The sequence below is a fragment of the Aquarana catesbeiana genome, linkage group LG13, assembly GCF_042186555.1.
Source record: "Aquarana catesbeiana isolate 2022-GZ linkage group LG13, ASM4218655v1, whole genome shotgun sequence".
Taxonomy (NCBI): domain Eukaryota; kingdom Metazoa; phylum Chordata; class Amphibia; order Anura; family Ranidae; genus Aquarana; species Aquarana catesbeiana.
Window position 1 is genome coordinate 191,161,540 of NC_133336.1, and position 14,637 is coordinate 191,176,176.

At 49.8% G+C, this 14,637-nt stretch overlaps 1 protein-coding gene across 2 annotated transcripts in view; it reads right to left on the reverse strand.

Moving 5' to 3' along the window:
• Positions 1-12,921, reverse strand: part of LOC141116930 (uncharacterized) — a 45,455-nt gene extending 32,534 nt beyond the window's left edge. For both annotated transcript variants that reach the window (XM_073609436.1, XM_073609435.1), the window contains exon 1: positions 12,521-12,921. In XM_073609436.1, coding sequence (XP_073465537.1) covers positions 12,521-12,913 — 393 coding nt within the window. In that variant the 5' untranslated portion in view covers positions 12,914-12,921. The remainder of the gene's footprint in view (positions 1-12,520) is intronic.
• Between the last annotated feature and the right edge of the window lie 1,716 nt (positions 12,922-14,637).

A 14,637-nucleotide genomic window follows, 5' to 3' on the forward strand; every position in this document is an offset into this window, starting at 1 on the left:
AATACTTCTGCTTGCACTTGCCCCCCTTTCTGTCACACAAGGCACAGCAGCCCCAAACCTCCACTTCTTGAGTCCCCCACGAGTGCCCCCATAGCAAGCCACTTGCTATGGGGGCACTCATGCAAGCTCGTTTCCAAGCCGCCCAATCTGTTCCTATTGACACAGATCAAGAGGCTCAGCCCGCCCCCTGGTCACAGCATTCGATTGACAGCAGAAAGAGCCAATGGAGCCACTGCTATCAATCTGCTCTTGTGCACATCCCTGGATTGAGGTCATGCTTGGGAAAGTATAAGGAAAAGGGGAGATTGTCTCTTCCATAGTCTGTGTGAGAGCCAGTCACTAAGGAGAGAGCTGGATGACGGAGGCTGGCACGTAAACTGACCACACTATCAGATTACCAGCCACAATAAAAACGTAGTCAGTTTACAGAGGGGAAGATGGGAAACAGGCAGGATCAGTCAGGTATTGTACAACATGGAAAGGGAAAATTGTCCCTTTCCATGCTGTACAATACCTGGCTGTTCCTATCTTCCCCTTTGTAAACTGACTACGTTTTATTGTGGCTGCTGATCTGATAGTGTGGTCAGTTTACGTGCCAGCCTCCGTCATCCAGCTCTCTCCTCAGTGTCTGGCTCTTCCATAGTCTGTGTGAGGGCCAATCTCCCCTTTTCCCCTTATACTTGCAAAAGCACTGGGCTATATCTTGGGTAAAAAAGGGACAGGACTCAGCATAATTTTTTTTAGGGTTACGACCACTTTAAAAACGTTAACACCAGCAGCGGATCACAAGAGCAGTGCAATTGGAACGCAGGAAACACGCACGGATCGCAGCGTTTCCCACACTTCATTAGTGTGAACCTAGCTTTAAAAACACTTTCTCCGGTAACGTCTGCACTTGATTGCTCTGAACCGGCTTCAAGATCGTGACAGTGGCCCATGCCAGGACAAAGTGCTTCAGTAAAGCCACTTGTGTTCACCGGATGAGCATACACCACAGTAATGGCACACTAAGGCTAGGTTTCCACTACTGCAACCCCAAAGTCGCCTGATTTTGCAGCGATTTTGATGCGATGTGAAGCAATGCCAGTGTGTTCTTGAGGTCTATGGACCTCAAATTGTATCAAAGTTGGACCAAAGTAGTGCAGGGACTACTTTGAAGTTGCTGCGACTTGAAGTCGCACAGATATGAACGGTACTCATTGGAAATCATGGGGTACGACTTGTCATGCGCATGACTTGGGACTGATAAGTTGCAGGACAAGACGCACTAGTGGAAACCGAGCCCAAGGGTAAATTTTAGCACAAATAAAAGCCTATAAAGCCTACTAATGGAAACTAGAACATGTACATTTCAAACACAAATGCATAGAAGACCCATTTTAAGATATGATTCTCTTCCTGGCTACTGAGCAGTTTTTAAACCCCAAGTGAAGGTTAGGCCTCCTGAAGCCCAGCAGCAGCAGCTCTTGGCTCACCCCGCCGTTATTACAAGTGGTTAGGCCATGTCCGCTTTCCCAGCGCTGGCAACCTCAGCCAACATGACAGACTAACAGTTGTGCTTCCATAGCGATAAGAGATAAGAGCAGCCGCGCAGCACATAATCCAGGATGACTGTGCTCAATACATGTTATTCTGACACGCTGCACATACACCATAGTGAGCTGTCAGCCTGGATGCACACGCTGCAAGAAAGAGGTCAGACAGAGAGCAGCGCCGGGGACTCGGCTACATTGTGCATTCCTGGGAATCCAGCAGGGCCTTTACATACACAAAAACACAGCCAGCCAGGGACAGAACGTGACCTTCTGTATACTAGACGGGGTTATAGTCCTCTAGAGGCAAAGCTGTGGGAAGGATTACAGGAGCAAAGAGAGAGAGAGGCAGGCCAACAATACATTCACGGCTAGAGTACATAAAGGAGGACCTGTCCATGTTCAAGTGAACCAGTGTTTGCTCAGAGCCAAGCAAAGTAACAGGTTCACTGAGGGAAATGCATGTTAGAGGTCATCTTTGCTTCAACAAGGCCCTTCCCCCATCATCCCCATGCTACTAGCAAAAGGTTCAAGACCCAGGAGGTACCTGTAAAACATCATATTTATTGATGCTCCCCTAGGACTGTCTGTCATGTGATGGTGGCCAATACAACTCTCTAAATCACTGATGAGGACATTTAACAGTGGCATGCTATTCTGGCCCTCAGATCTCATAATCTTGCAATCATCGAGAAGACCACACAGGCAGAGTCCGAGCAGAAGGAACAGATCAGAGAAAGGAGGAGGAGAAGATGGAGATGAAGAAAAAGAAGGTAAACAAAGAACAGACTGAAAACAAGAAGCTCAGACATCTGAAAGGCAGCCGTATTCCCTCTAAGCGCGATACTTGATCATCACCGGGCACCACCAGAGCACAAGATCTGACAGTCCATGTTAGATGGATATTAAATGCTATTCCACACACACCAATGATCTAAGGGCGTGTTCTCCCCAGAGGATCCAAATTTCCCACTGACACCAATACTGTAGAACAGGAGTCTCCAAACTTCGTCTTTGCTTTCCTCTATCCAGCCCTTGGGGCACCCGGCCTCCCCCCCCAACCGACGACAGGGGCACCCGGCCTCCCCCCCCAACCGACGACAGGGGCACCCGGCCTCCCCCCCCCAACCGACGACAGGGGCACCCGGCCTCCCCCCCCCCCAACCGACGACAGGGGCACCCGGCCTCCCCCCCCCCAACCGACGACAGGGGCACCCGGCCTCCCCCCCCCCCAACCGACGACAGGGGCACCCGGCCTCCCCCCCCCAACCGACGACAGGGGCACCCGGCCTCCCCCCCCCCAACCGACGACAGGGGCACCCGGCCTCCCCCCCCCAACCGACGACAGGGGCACCCGGCCTCCCCCCCCCCCAACCGACGACAGGGGCACCCGGCCTCCCCCCCCAACCGACGACAGGGGCACCCGGCCTCCCCCCCCAACCGACGACAGGGGCACCCGGCCTCCCCCCCCCAACCGACGACAGGGGCACCCGGCCTCCCCCCCCCCACCGACGACAGGGGCACCCGGCCTCCCCCCCCCACCGACGACAGGGGCACCCGGCCTCCCCCCCCCAACCGACGACAGGGGCACCCGGCCTCCCCCCCCCCAACCGACGACAGGGGCACCCGGCCTCCCCCCCCCCAACCGACGACAGGGGCACCCGGCCTCCCCCCCCCAACCGACGACAGGGGCACCCGGCCTCCCCCCCCCCCAACCGACGACAGGGGCACCCGGCCTCCCCCCCCCCAACCGACGACAGGGGCACCCGGCCTCCCCCCCCAACCGACGACAGGGGCACCCGGCCTCCCCCCCCCAACCGACGACAGGGGCACCCGGCCTCCCCCCCCCAACCGACGACTGCACCCTTCCTCCCAACGACGATTATTTTTTTCTCCCACTAACCACCAAGCCTATGGCATGTTTTACTCCCACTGATGCCAGGGACTTTTCTACTCCAATTGGCATTAGTCTGCCTCAATGAAGTTTGAAGGGCAATAAACTGGCCCTTTGTTTTAAACGTTTGGAGACCCCCGATTTAGAAATCAAACCTTTTTTTCCCCTGAGGTTCACAGTCTCACCAGTGATTTCAGGGGCCATTCTTCCCTGGGGGCCACCATCACCAATAAATTGAGGGGCTATTCTCTTCTGTAGGCTATGATCCCATTAATACCAATGATTTACCATTTACCTTGATGGTGAAAGTAAAAACTTATTTTCCTTTTAAAGCTGGAGAATGGACAGTTCTGGGAGGAAATTACTGGGCTCTGGCCTCAACAGGGTTGAGAACCACTAAGCTAGGGACGTCTATAAAGCCACCAATAGATGGTTTAAATCTCAGCTGGTTCAGCAGGGACCAGCCAAGATTTGAACCCTGTATGGGCAGGCGATTGTAACCAAGTTCATCTAATTGATTAACTTGGCTACAACCAGTCAGATTCTTCTTTAGCTTTAGCTGCTACCAATAATCACTGAGTTCTCCCAGCAGAGAGATGCCCCCCTCAGGAGAACACAATAGCACCGCAAGAGGTATTCCCCCCCATCAACACCGACTGTGCTGGTGGGAGAAATCAAATTATCTATGGCCCGAGAAAGAATACGCAGTGATTGAAGGTAGAAGGCAGGCCATAGAGGATGCAATTTTCACTCCTGCAAGCACAGGTTGTAAGAAAGAAAATTGTTCAATCCCCTATTGTGTTCTCCCAGTGGGTTGGGGCTCGAGGAGACATCCCTGCTGGGAGACCACAACAACTATTTTTTGCTAGAACCTATACCCGCTGGCAATCGCATGCTAGATATCCAACATGCTGGTTGTACCCAAGTTGATCGATGGATTGACTTGGGTACAATCATACTGCCCATCGATGGTTCGAATCTCAGCTGGTCCCCTACTAAACCTCTAGTTGCAGGGAAAAAAAAAAAAAAAAAAAACACCACACACAATCTATGGCAGGCTTTAAAGCTCTGAATGGAATCAGCATAATAGGGCACCTTACAATTGCTTTCTGCAGGACCTGGAGGAAAAATTGGTATGCCATGAAGGCCAGTTTATGATTTGGAAGCACGGCACCAACTTAATGTCATGTATGGAAGACAAAATGCTTTAAATCAAGCCCCCATTTGCATAGCAGGAATTGAGAAAATTATACAAGTAAAATATAGATCATTTTTAGAAATCATAAATAGAATTTAAAAAACACTGAAAAAGCTACTTTTTTTTTTTTTAAACTTTAATGAGGATGACATTCATGCAGGACAACTGAGTAACACCATAAAAATACAATTCAGCCTCGCCAGCTGTTGCCATGTGTGGGTTCAAAGGGCTGCCTGAGTAATCCTGGTGAATTGAGGCTCCCGATAACTGGAAAGTTTAGAAGTCGGGGCCTTCAGTGTTCCAACATCGGCAATCTAGACTATATACAGTAAACCATTTGCTTTCTCGAGAGGGAGAACATTCCAACTACACCTTTTGTAGTAAAAAAGCGCACGCAACCAAGCAAAACAAATAGTTAACTCCCAGCACAGGTCGGAGAATCAGACAGACCAGGCTGGTTGTTACAACCTTTCAGTCGCTCCCCACGAGGTTTACTGCAGGACTTTGAGGCATCGCTCGGAGAATTTGTGCATTTAAGTCAGGAAGGGGGCGGGGCTAGGAGGTGGACCTGATCTCCCGAGCTGCTTGCTGTAATCTGGAAACGTGCCACTAAACCTGCAAACTGAAGTGTCCCGCCAGGCAGCACTGCCCTGTTTTACTACCGTCAGAGGCCGGCTTGTCTGTACAGTCAATGAATGTCTTAAAAACAGAGCGGAGGATCAGAGGCGAGGAACTTTGTACTCCACTGAGGGTGGGAAAACCCCCAGGAGTGAGGCCGTCCCGGGACAAGGCAACCCCCCGGGGCTCTTTAGAAACATTTTAAACATAAAATAGACACCAAGTAGATGAAAGGATTTAACTAAAATGGACCCAGTTATAACACATGTACCACAGTATTGAACCATTCACATTCTTGCTATCAGTGACTCACTAGGTAAGGTGGTGTGTTTTGGGGCAAACGGAGTGCGGGGGGGGCAGAGCTTCAGCAATGTGGGCTTCTGGGCAAAGTAACGCCACAAATTCCCACAAATGCATGTTTTCGGGCTGCATTTGTTCCACAAAATTAGGGGGCGAGAGGGCATCAAATCATGCCTGCTCTGGGGGCACTCAACAGGAGGGAAGAGCCAGGAGCGCCAGCAGGGGACCCGAGAAGGAGGGAGGATCAGGACTGCTCTGTGCAAAACCATTACACAGAGCAGGAAAAGTTTAACATTTGTTATTTTAAAGCCGAGTTGCAACCAATTTTGAGAGGTGGTCTTAAAACAAAAGACCACCCCTCGTTTTTGGATAGTTACATTTTTTGTTTTTTACTTTCTAACTTACCTTTTCTGGAAGGTAAGTACTAAGGGGGGGGGGGGGGGGGGGGGGGTACTAGCCCCACTGGCTCTAAGACTGAGTGCAAAGTGCAGGCATGTGGGCAGATCCCAGCCATATGGCCACCATCTTTCCCGGGTCTGGACCAGCTCTTTGACATCAGCTGACAGCGGGCTACAACCCATCTCCTACAAACAGGTCACTGGAGTTCAGAACAAACTGCACTTCTGTGATCTCCAGGAAAAGTAAAGCCAAAACAAGCTTTTACTGTACTTCTCTAAATATCACCAACTCATAGTGTTACTTCACTTTTTTACAATGGAGATGAATTCCTAGAATTCAGCTTTTACATCTTTGCACTGCTACATCCTGTATGTCCCATATTTGGGAATACTGACCATTGCGAGTTTGGGGGGGTGCATACTTTTGCAGTAACACCTCAATACAGCAAAGTATTTAACAAAAATACTATACTGCCAGCATTAGCCTTCATTCGTGGGAAGAATGTGCTTGTAATCCGCAGTGTCAGCAATATACAAGGCTCCTCGATCACTCCAGGGGGTGTGTGTTGTCACCTGTAGAAAGGTTTGGTAAGTAATCGCTATACAAAAGACCGGCTCCAGACCGCCCTTCAGGTATTCTAAAGACGGGGTGGGAAGAATTCACATGCAGACATGTTACATTAAAAAAAACAATGCCGATCACCTTTACAAATCCAGCCTCTCCTTGTATACAGTACAAAATGTAAAGAGTCAGTGAAACAAAAAAGTATTGTCATGTACCCCGACATTATTTACATGTGTGAGAGAAGTGATCCCACATACATCCAAATGCAAACAAGGCCCCAAAGACCAAGCATAGCCTTCAGCATACATATATTATACTATGAATACATGGAACCAGACAATGAGGACAGACTTATCAAGGTTTAGCCCAAAATCATTGGAACATCTGTCTGACCTCACCATAGATTATACATCATCGTAACAACATTCAGTTATCAGGACCCAAGTCAGATGAGCAAATGAGGGCGGAAAGGCTTCTGTGTTCAGGAGGAGGAAAATTGCTGCCTCTGGATCGAGGGGCTCAAACTGGCGAAACTACAAGTCCCATGAGGCATTGCATGGCCAACAGTTACAACTTAGCATGACTTCCACAGGCAGATGGGACAAGCTGGAGGGTCGCCAGTTTGAGACCCCTGCACTGGTTGTATACTGACTGGCTGGGGGCAGACATGCCATCCCTGAATGCAAACTGTGGGATTGATTAAAACTGGGAGTGCAAAATCTGGTGCAGCGCTGCATAAAAACCAATCAGCTTCCTTTTTTTTCTTTTGTCAAAGCTTAATTGAACAAGCTGAAGTCAGAAGCCGATTGGCTCCCATGCACAGCTGCTCCAGGTTTTACATGCTCTAGTTTTAGAGAATCAACTCCTGTGCAGCTGTTCAGATGAGAGGTTAATGTGAACAGCAGCAGCTCCATCAATTCATTTATACAGGTCGCTGTTCCTTTCCACACGCACAGCGCAAGCATTTTTTTTTTTTTTTTTGAAAAGGGCAGGGGCTTTTTTTTCCCCCTTGCAGCAGATTGCGTGTAATAGACTTCAATGAAACCGCACTAAAACTGCAAGTTTTGCATTTTTGATGGGGTTTTTTCCTTTTGGCTGATCGTAAAAGTATGACACTTCTGTTCACTAAGTGCAACTTTACCCTTGCTGGCACTCAAGTCGCATCAAAGTCGTGCAGGAACCTTTATATGTCTAAAGTCACCTATTGGGGTTAGCCGTAAGTGTTAGAACACTACCCCCGACCATTACCGCTCTACCCAACCAACCATTACTGCTCTACCCAACCGCAAACCCTACCCTTCTACCCAACCCTGACAATTTACCGCTCTACCCAACCCCAACCATTTACCGCTCTACCCGCCAATTTACCACTCTACCCAACCATTCATTACCCCTCTACCCAACCCCGACAATTTACCGATCAACCCCGACAAATTACCACTAACCCCAACATGCATCTTTGAACACAGGTTCCCTAGACCAGGGGTCTCAAACTGGCAGCCCTCCAGTTGTTGCAAAACTACAAGTCCCATGAGGCATTGCAATGCTGAAAGTTACAAGCATGACTTCCAAAGGCATGATGGGACTTTTAGTCCTACAACAGCTGGAGGGCCGCCAGTTTGAGATCCCTGCCCTAGACTATTTGGACACAACGCGAGTACCAGCAAGTGTAAAGTCGCATCAAAATTGCACTCCATGAACAGAACTCTCATACTTTACTACGAGCTGGTGGGGGAAAAAAAAAAAAAAAAAAAAAAAAAAAAAAACACAACACATATCCAAAACAGGTAAAGAATAAGCGTTCAAAAAACGCAGACCGCAGCGTAAAAAAAAAAATGCATCAACCGCAACCTGCATAGAACTGAACCTAGCCTAAAGTAGAATTCAAGCTTACATCTATAACTAGCTTTAAAAAAAAAAAAAAAAAAAAGTCAGCTCGGTCAGAGACGCTGTAGTACGATCTGACATTAGTGCAGCAATCTCCCCCACTGAGATGTACACTATAAACTGTATGATTGCCTGAAGAGGAATGCATCTGTACCAGGCTCCAAGTGTGAGAAGGAAGGGCAAACAATAAAAATAATGTAAAACCTAAGCAGCGTATAAACCTTAGCAGTCACCACACCAGGTGATGGGGGCGGGGCAGCCAGCACATGGAAGGGAAAGGCGTTTTGCGGTACATTTAATTTTTGTTCTTGAGTTTAGATTACAAGCGCGAGGAGACTACAAACAAAGCCTCCGAGCTCCCCGCCATCCCCATTCCAGGAGAGCTTCCTCCCTCATTGTGAACATGTGACCACCAGATGTGCGGTGTGACCAGGACATGGACATCAGAGGATCTGAAGACATGATGAATGACCAGGAATTATGAAATCTACACAAATCTGAGAAGTCTGGATGGTAACAGATAAAACACAAGCCAGTTTACATCCAGTACTGCATAGATGATGAACTGGTGTAATCTTTAATATGTCCTGTCCAGGCCTAGACTCCGATGTATTTCTTATGCTTAGCAATGTGCACAGATAACACTCGTACAGTACAATCAGTATAATCTCCTCCACCCTGAGAAGACACCATTCATCACTTAAAGCTGAAGAGTGCAAAATCTGGAGCAGCTCTGCATAGAAACCAATCAGCTTCCAGTTTTTATTGTCAAAGCTTAACTGAACAAGCTGAAAGTTAGAAGCTGATTGGCTGGCATGGCACAGCTGCACCAGATCCCGAGTCCTCCAGTTTTAGTAAAATCAGCCCCCAAGAAGTTCACATGCTTCTCGGGGGTTGCCTCTGACCACTATGTCAGTAATGGTGAACCTTGGCACCCCAGATGTTTTGGAACTACATTTCTCATGATGCTCAACTACACTGCAGAGTGCATGAGCATCATGGGAAATGTAGCTCCAAAACATCTGGGGTGCCAAGGTTCACCATCACAGGTCTATGTGCGCATCTTCTGGCCCTCCAGCTATTGCAGAACTACAAGTCCCATGAGGCATTGCATGGCTGACAGTTAACAAGCAGGACTACCACAGGCAGAGGCATGATGGGAGTTGTAGTTCCACAAAACAGCTGGAGGACCACCGGGTGAGCACACAAAGTCCCAGCGTACTCTTAGCAGCACCAGATCACCACATTCTCTTAGAACTTGGATAGTCCAAGAAATGGCAGTTGGTTGGGGGTGATGCAGAACCCGGCACACCGTTCTACCACCACAGAGAGCTTTACACATTGAAGTACATCACAGATCTGACATCACCGGGCTACGTTCTGGACTGTAATACTGACAGAGGACCAACATGCGACTTCCCAGGTGGTGCAGCACTAGCTCACGAGTTGTACTATATTAAAGGATTATCTACAAAGCTCTAGGACAGCGTTTCTCAACTCCAGTCCTCAAGGCGCACCAACAGGTCATGTTTTCAGAATTTCCCTCAGATGAAATGGCTGTGGTAATTACTAAGGCAGTGAAACTGATCAAATCACCTGTGCAAAATAGTGGAAATCTGAAAACATGACCTGTTGGTATGCCTTGAGGACTGGAGTTGAGAAACACTGCTCTAGGAGATCGGAGCCCAATGGTATAACCAGCACAGTGTAGGGCAGTGATGGTGAACCTTGGCACCCCAGATGTTTTGGAACTACATTTCCCATGACGCTCAACTACACTGCAGAGTGCATGAGCATCATGGGAAATGTAGTTCCAAAACATCTGGGGTGCCAAGGTTCACCATTACTGGTGTAGGGGGAGGGGGGAATCAGGTATGTTGAGCTTGTACCATCTGTATCCTACAGGTCTGTACTCTTCTACCTTCATCTATAATATAGATTCTATATCCAGATCCCCTACACAGGCCTGTGCATTATAGCAGTGTCTAAAAGGGGGGGGGGGGGGGGGGGGGGGGGGGGGGTGAATCAGGTAGACATGCCATGTAGTATAATGATACTATAGATTACAGTACAGGTTATAGATTGTCTGATCACCTACAGCTATAGACGGCAGACAACCAATACGAGAATGTTTACAGGTTATGGTAGATCCCCCCCAATCACCTCCTACACAATGCCATAGGTCAGGAGTCTCCAAACTACGACCCTCTCATTGTTCAGGAACTACAATTCCCATCATGCCTAGTCATGTCTGCGAATGTCAGGTTTTACAATGCCTCATGGGAAGTGTAGTTCTACAACAGCTGGAGGGTCGTAGTACAATGTTATAGATAGAAGAGATCAGACTATCTGCATAGGATAATACATCCACGATCACCTACACCAGTACAGTATTATGTAATACATTCCTAATACTTCACAATGTTATAGAGGACATCAGCAATGTCAGAGGCTGGAACTCAACCCCGATCACCTTGTTGGGGGCTAAAGATTGGGGTCTCTAAACCAGGATTCCACCACAATCTTCCCCCGGTTATGGGTAAATCCTCACCGAGCCACCAACACTCACTAGGAAACGCTTCTCCTCCAAAGCAGAGCGGTGCAGGGAAGAAACACCAATGTCTGTGCTAATCTCAATCGGCCCTCCCCTACTGTGATACCACATGGGATAGAGGAGGGCTGGCAGGAAACAGAACTCACAGCAGCTTCCCTGCAGTGCTCTGCATGTGAAGGAAACCACTGCGCTAATGTGATGTGCCCCCCTCTTGCCCCGTGTCTGCCAGCTACCCTTGTAATGTGCCCTGTTACCTCCACAAACCATGACATTCACCCCCCCCCCCCCATGTCACATGCCCTCCTGCCCCATACCATGCTTGCTTCCCCACTATACCTTGGCCTCCCCAGTACAGTGCACCCCTGCTCTATATAATGTGTCATCCTCACACCCTTCCCCCATAAACACTGCTCTCCAGACTCCAAAGCTGCCACCCCCCAATATCATGTATACCTGTCCCCCATATACGGTGTCCTCTGTACCATTCCCTACTTCCTATACGCCCCTATGCCACTTCCTGCTGACTCCCCTGTACCGTGCCCCCCCCCCCTCTCCATGCTACGTCCTGCTAACTCCCCTATACCATGCCCTTGTGCCCCCAATGCCATGCTAACTCCCCTGTAACAAGCCCTTCTGCCCCCCCCATGCCACGTCCTGCTGACTCCCCTGTACCGTGCCCCCCCCCCTCTCCATGCTACGTCCTGCTAACTCCCCTATACCATGCCCTTGTGCCCCCAATGCCATGCTAACTCCCCTGTAACAAGCCCTTCTGCCCCCCCCCCATGCCACGTCCTGCTGACTCCACTGTACCGTGCCCCCCCCCATGCCCTTCTGACTCCCCTGTACCCCTACATGCCATGCTGACTCCCCTGTACCGTGCCCTCCCCCCCTCCATGCTACGTCCTGCTAACTCCCCTATACCATACCCTTTTTCCCCCCGATGCCATGCTAACTCCCCTGTAACAAGCCCTTCTGCCCCCCCCCATGCCACGTCCTGCTGAACCCCTGTACCGTGCCCACCCCCCCATGCCCTTCTGACTCCCCTGTACCGTGCCCACCCCCCATGCCCTGCTGACTCCCCTGTACCCCTCCATGCCACGCCGACTCCCCTGTACCGTGCCCTTGTGCCCCCCCATGCCCTTCTGACTCCCCTGTACTCCTCCATGCCATGCTGACTCCCCTGTACCGTGCCCTTGTGCCCCCCATGCCCTGCTGACTCCCCTGTACCCCTCCATGCCCTGCTGACTCCCCTGTACTGTGCCCTCCCTCCCTCATTAAAATGCACTCCTTGCATCCACCATGCTGTGTACTCCTGATCACCTTATATACCCCTCCCCCTATTTCATGTACTGCTCCCCCCACCCATGCCCTCTCATACCCCCAATTACAGTGACCTCCTGCGCCCCTCTTCATGTATTCCCCTTCCTCTCCATCCAGTACAATGTAATAGATAGGAGAAGTCGGGCCCTCAATACACTGCCCCCCTCCCCCCAGTATTAGAATGTTCCAGTCCGGAATCCGGTGTATACCGAGTATGAGGAGTCACCCCTCCCCCCTCCATGCTGAGGACTTACCCGGGCCGGCCAGTGTGGGTATCCCTTCATCTTGGCGAAGATCAGATCGCCGCACTTGTACACCTCCTGCCTGCTGGATCGGGACATGGCTGAGCCGGGCTGTGTGTGGGGTGAAAGGCACGGGGTAGGCCGGAAGGCGATGTCGGTCGGAGGAGAAGGAAGAGGCGGCGTGCGGCCTGTGTCTAGGTCTGGGCGGGGGAGTCTCTGTCCAGCGCTGGGCCCATCCACTTGTTTGTGTTTGAATCTCTCCTCTCTGGCGGTGATTTGCTCCCTCCTCCGCTCTTCTCCCCGCCTCGCTTCACTCCTCCCCTCCAATCGGCGCTCCGCTCGCCGCGCCTGCCCCCTTTCCTGCATTGCCATTGGGGCACGCTTCCCGCCTCGCGCCGACGTCATCGGCAGGCGCATGCAAGGAGCCAGAGAGAATGGATTGTTGCCGGGGGAACGAGCGGCGCGAAATTAAGATCTCGCTCTAGATACCGCGAGAACAACCTGACGTTACGCGCTGCTAGAGCGTGAGAGGGGAAAAAATACGTATACAACCAAAAAAATGGCGCTTACCCGCCATTTTGTTTATTAATAAAGGTGTACAGTAAAAAATAAAGTTTATGCTTTTTACTTGCTCTGTCAATCTTTGAGCTAATCATATATTTGTATTTATTCATATATATATTTACAGTATCTCACAAAAGTGATTACACCCCTCACATTTTTGTAAATATTTTATTCTATCTTTTCATGTGACAACACTGAAGAAATGACACTTGTCTACAATGTAAAGTAGTGAGTGTACAGCTTGTATAACAGTGTAAATTTGCTGTCCCCTCAAAATAACTCAACACACAGCCATTAATGTCTAAACCTCTGGCAACAAAAGTGAGTACACCCCTAAGTGAAAATGTCCAAATTGGGCCCAATTAGCCATTTTCTCTCCCCGGTGTCATGTGACTCGTTAGTGTTTCAAGGTCTCAGGTGTGAATGGGGAGCAGGTGTGTTAAATTTGGTGTTATCGCTCTCACTCTATCATACTGGTCACTGGAAGATCAACATGGCACCTCATGGCAAAGAACTCTGAGGATCTGAAAAAAAAGAATTGTTGCTCTACATAAAGATGGCCTAGGCTATAAGAAGATTGCCAAGACCCTGAAACTGAGCTGCAGCACGGTGGTCAAGACCATACAGCGGTGTAACAGGACAGGTTCTACTCAGAACAGGCCTCGCCATGGTCGACCAAAGCAGTTGAGTGCTCATGCTCAGCATCATATCCAGGGGTTGTCTTTGGGAAATAGACGTATGAGTGCTGCCAGCATTGCTGCAGAGGTTGAAGGGGTGGGGGGGTCAGCCTGTCAGTGCTCAGACCATACACTGCACACTGAATCAAATTGGTCTGCATGGCTGGTCATCCCAGAAGGAAGCCTCTTCTAAAGATAATGCACAGGAAAGCCGCAAACAGTTTGCTGAAGACAAGCAGACTAAGGACATGGATTACTGGAACCATGTCCTGTGGCCTGATGAGACCAAGACAAACTTATTTGGTTCAGATGGTGTCAAGATGGTCAGGTGGTGTGGTGCGGCAACCAGGTGAGGAGTACAAAGACAAGTGTGTCTTCCCTACAGTCAGACATGGTGGTGGGAGTGTCATGGTCTGGGGCTGCCTGAGTGCTGCTGGTACTGGGGAGCTACGGTTGATTGAGGGAACCACGAATGCCAAAATGTACTGTGACATACTGAACCTGAGCATGATTCCCCCCCTTCAGAGACTGGGCCACCAGGCACCGCTTGCTAAAGAAGCTGAGGGTAAAGGTGATGGACTGGCCAAGCATGTCTCCAGACCTAAACCCTATTGAGCATCTGTGGGGCATCCTCAAACGGAAGGTGGAGGAGCGCAAGGTCTCTAACATCCACCAGCTCTGTGATGTCATCATGGAGGAGTGGAAGAGGACTCCAGTGGCAACCTGTGAAGCTCTGGTGAACTCCATGCCCAAGAGGGTTAAGGCAGTGCTGGAAAATAATGGTGGCTACACAAAATATTGACACTTTGGGCCCAATTTGGACATTTTCACCTAGGGGTGTACTCACTTTTGTTGCCAGTGGTTTAGACATTATACAAGCTGTACACT